Source organism: Plasmodium inui (genome assembly GCF_000524495.1).
Source record: "Plasmodium inui San Antonio 1 unplaced genomic scaffold supercont1.200, whole genome shotgun sequence".
In the NCBI taxonomy this organism is placed as follows: Eukaryota; Apicomplexa; class Aconoidasida; order Haemosporida; family Plasmodiidae; genus Plasmodium; species Plasmodium inui.
The window spans coordinates 4,148-8,227 of NW_008482034.1; the positions used below are offsets into that span (position 1 = coordinate 4,148).

Sequence of the window (4,080 nt, forward strand, 5' to 3'; positions counted from 1 at the left end):
GCCAGGACCATAACCCTACAGCAGTAAAAGTCAAACATGAGACTAAACACTCTAACCTGAAGAGTAAAACGTATCAAGGGAGATCCTACAGACTAAGAACACCCCTCTTAAAGCTAACCAACAACGCACAGGCCCTGGAACCTAAACCTGGAAGACTGAGAACACAGTCATAGGTGCAGAACCCTACGCCCTGCTCCATAACCACTAAAATCTGGGCCCAAAAAATTCCGCCCCAAAACCTAAGTCATAAGGGCTCCCCCCTAAACTGAGAAACTAAACCCAGAGAAATGAACACAGACCCATACACCATGAGGCGTCAACCCTAGACCCTAACCCACTAAACCCTAAATCGTGACTGCTGAAGCCTAGAGAATAAACCTGAATGCTAGACCCTCAAAGATAATCCCTAACCCGTAACACGATGAACCCTACACCGTAACCCCTAAACCATCAGCCATAACCCTAAAGGCCTAAACCCTAAACCCCAGACCCTGATACCCTAACCCGAAAAACTGAGCCCCGAGACCATGGACAATACAACTCATTCCTAGCCCCGAAACCCTGAACCCGGGACCCTGAACTCTCAATCCTAAAACCTGAACCAAGAAGGTAGGCCCTGAAGCGTAAGGTTACTGAAACAGCCCTGAACCGGAGCCATAAACCTAAAACCACAGCGCTTGAACCACAACCCCTGAACCCTAAACCCTAAGACTAAAGCCAGAAAACTATACCCTAACCCTTAAACCTAAATCCTGAATCCCGAACCCTAAAGCTAGACCCAAGCCCCAAGACATACCCCTCAAATCTCAACCCTAACCCGTGAATCCTAAACCGAAAACCCTGAATCCTGAGCCCAAAACCCTAAAGCTAAACCCAGAGACCCTTAATCCCAGACCTAATGGCTAATCCCTAATCCTCCGAGCTCTGAAGGCTAAAACTAGACATCGAACCGCGAAGCCACATCCATCCCCATAATGCATGAAAGGTGCGCCCCGTGGAACTGCCCTCCTTATCCTGGAGCATAAACTTAAACCCTGAACAGCAGCCCCCTCCCCAGACCAAGCCTCACCCCATACCCCAATCCCCAGACTCTAGCTCCCGAAGCCAAGATCCCGGAGCCCTAGACCCAACTCCGCCACCAGGACGCCCACCACTTCCACCCCAATTTCCTGTCCTTCAGCCACATCCACATGGCCCCAGCTTAAACCCGGGTGATCCCCCAGACTGCCCCTCCTGCCTGTTGGATTGATTATGAATCCTTGTCTTCATGGGTGTCCTCATCCACGGCGCTAACTTCACCGCCTCCCTGTGCCAGTCCCGACCCGTAATGTTCCTGAACCGTGCCAGTGAGCAGCCCGGCTTTATGGAGCAGCACCCCAAGGCTGGTCCCTCTTTGGTAGTTGTCCTCCATCCTTATCCCCTGCTGGGGTGACTTTTGCTGGGAGGCGCCTCTTGGATGTGGGTGGTGTCTCCCCCCTTGGCTCCCCCCCCCTGGACTCTGGAATAATCTATGGCCGACCTTCCCCCCACTGGGCGGGTCCAATTTCCTGTTCCCTCACCATTCAAGATGTTGGAGGAAACCTGTACTCCCGCCGCTGCTCTTGTTCGTGTCTAGGTTCCTCCCCGCCTCAGGGGCCCCTGATTCCCCATACGCTGGGCTCGACTATCTTTGCTGCTTCATTTGGTCATCCAAATTACTGACATAGACGTCATTCCTTGCTCGTCCCTGGCACTGCGTTCCGTGACGTCCGGTCCTATGGACCTAATTTGGCCTCTGAATCGTCGTTTTCCTATTGCTGTTGGTACTTCCACTTCACCTCGATACTTTTGGTTTGTCTTTCCTGTTGGTGGGTGTTTCCGTCGCTTTTCTCTTAATTCCCATACCCTACCCTTAAGAAACTCCTTCCCCCACTTCGTCGTGGCCGCCCGAAGATCCTCTTCCATATATACCAAACAAACGGAATCGAAGCTCCCCCTACGGCCACGGCGCTGATTGTCGGCACTACGCTCAAGCCGGATGTTTTGCCCTCCCGTCCAATAGACTCCTCATATCGTGTTTGTGCTTCCTCTACTGTCTTCGTGATTTCCTGCTGATTCTTGCTCAGCCAGTCTTCAGCCTCCTATAAAGAAACAAGAGTCCCGATCAATATTTCCTTCTATTCGACGTTGGTTCCATCCTAGGTTGGCTCGTTCTATTCTTTCTTGGACAGAAAGCTCTGAACCCGCTACCCTCCTATCTTGCGTCTCCTTTTAGCTGTTGGGTTTATTTCGGCTCCCTTCACTTCCCTCGGGACGGTTCTATTCTCCCTCTCTGTCCTCGTCGCCCCGTGGCTCCGTCCCGTTTTTTCTCTTCTGGAGGTTTCCATGGGCCTCCTTCCCCCTCCGGCTTCCTCCCCCCTCTGCCCTGTGGTGTGTTGCGTTTCCCTCCTTCCTTCCCCGTTTCGTCCTGTTTCACAGAATCTTTGGTCTGCAAACTCTTTTTTCCTTGGTGACGACAGAAGCCGTGTCCGAATTGTCTGGAGTCGGTTCCTTACCTGCTGTTTTATGCTGTTGGGGGGCCCTGACTGGCAACTAGTTTGATCGTCGGGCATGACGACACAGCTTGGGGTTTGGCTGTATCGGTTGTTTCCTTCCCCTGGGCATTGTAATGCATAGGCCCTGGTTCTGAATCCCTTCTGTATCCGACTCCAGAACTTATCACTGCTGTCCCCTAGTTTCACATAATTTCCTCGTCCTATTCCTATTTTGGCTGAATTACTGGTCATTAGCTTCATCAACTCCTCGGCCACTTCAGGGCCTCCCCACTTTTCGTACCAGTCGTATAATGTGGCACATGGACTTTTCTTCGTCTTTACGTCGATCCATTCTTCTCCTTGCGCCCCAATGTTCATCATAACTGTCAGAAAGATTACGAAGATATCAATACAGTTCACAAAGCTCCTCTGTTCGGCTTTCTTGGAATCAAACTGCTGGTCCCACTTAAACGGCTTCCACTGCTTCTCCACGTCTCCGTAGTCACAAGCCCTGGTATCCCGGCTGCCCGCAAATGCTCCTAATTTGTCTGCTGTGCACTGACCCTGTTCCCATGTCCCCTGTTGTCCCCCGTCCCTGATTAAATTACTCATCCATGCTCCCAGATTCCTGCAGATAATCGCCGCTGCTGCTGGGGCATGTACATGCCGAACATACCCTTCTCCTCCCACATTTTCCCATCTCTTGCTCCCGTTGAGTTCTTGTCCCTCTTCCACCCCCTGTCTGGGTTTCAAAATCCTGAGGGTGCGCCCTTCGTCCCCTGGACTAGCTGACCCTCTGCTCAGTTCTTCCAGATGTCGCACGAAAAAATCATGTAGACTCGCCATTGGGCTCCCTGATTTTCTGCGTTAAACTGCGTACCGGGTTGCTGCTACGCCTGGGCTGTCATCTGTTGTTCCTTCCTCTCGTAGTGTGCTCGTCTGTCATGGACTGGGCTCCTGGTTCTTTCTCGGGGCTGCGCTGTCCCAGGACTTCGGTCTCCTGCTGGCTCCTCAGGTGTTCCTCCACTGAAAGACTCCGCCTATTATCGCCGAACCGTCCCTCCTTGATCTAGCTCCTATCCTGCTCCTCAGCCCCTCTTCTTGGGTTCCCTCCCTTTGGCGTGTCTTTAGCTTGCCTACCTGCTCCCTCTCCTCCTCCTACAACTCCTCCCTTGTCTTCGGGATGCCCGCTCTCCTTCCTCCTGTTGGTTCTCTCCTCCTCCCTGTCAGGAGATGCTGTTCCTTGATGGCAGTGTACCCTCCTGATCTTGCGTCGTGGCGTTCTGCCGATGCCTCCCTTGTACCCGTCCTCTCTCTTTTTCTCTTTTGTCGATTGCCCTTGAAAGAGGCGGGGGGTTCCGCCCTTGCGTGTTCAGGCACTTTTTACTCTCTCCTCCGTTGTCTTGCCTTTTGCCACCCAGCTCCTGTGTTCTGGGCCCCGGCTGTCCTGTGGGTGTCGTCGTGGCCCCCCCTTTCGCTGTTGTGTTACCCTTTCTGTTCTCCTTCTTTCCCCCCTGGCACTATAAAGATCACTGGGGTCCTTGACGTTGGCTGGGAGGGGAGATCC

General features: G+C 52.8%; 1 protein-coding gene across 1 annotated transcript; it reads right to left on the reverse strand.

Moving 5' to 3' along the window:
• Window positions 1-2,225: 2,225 nt before the first annotated feature.
• Window positions 2,226-3,359, reverse strand: C922_05814 (hypothetical protein; the record flags this gene model as incomplete). The annotated part of the gene is made up of 1 exon (XM_008821385.1): window positions 2,226-3,359. One exon carries the CDS (start codon window positions 3,357-3,359, stop codon window positions 2,226-2,228), a length of 1,134 nt encoding a protein of 377 aa, XP_008819607.1.
• Window positions 3,360-4,080: the final 721 nt, after the last annotated feature.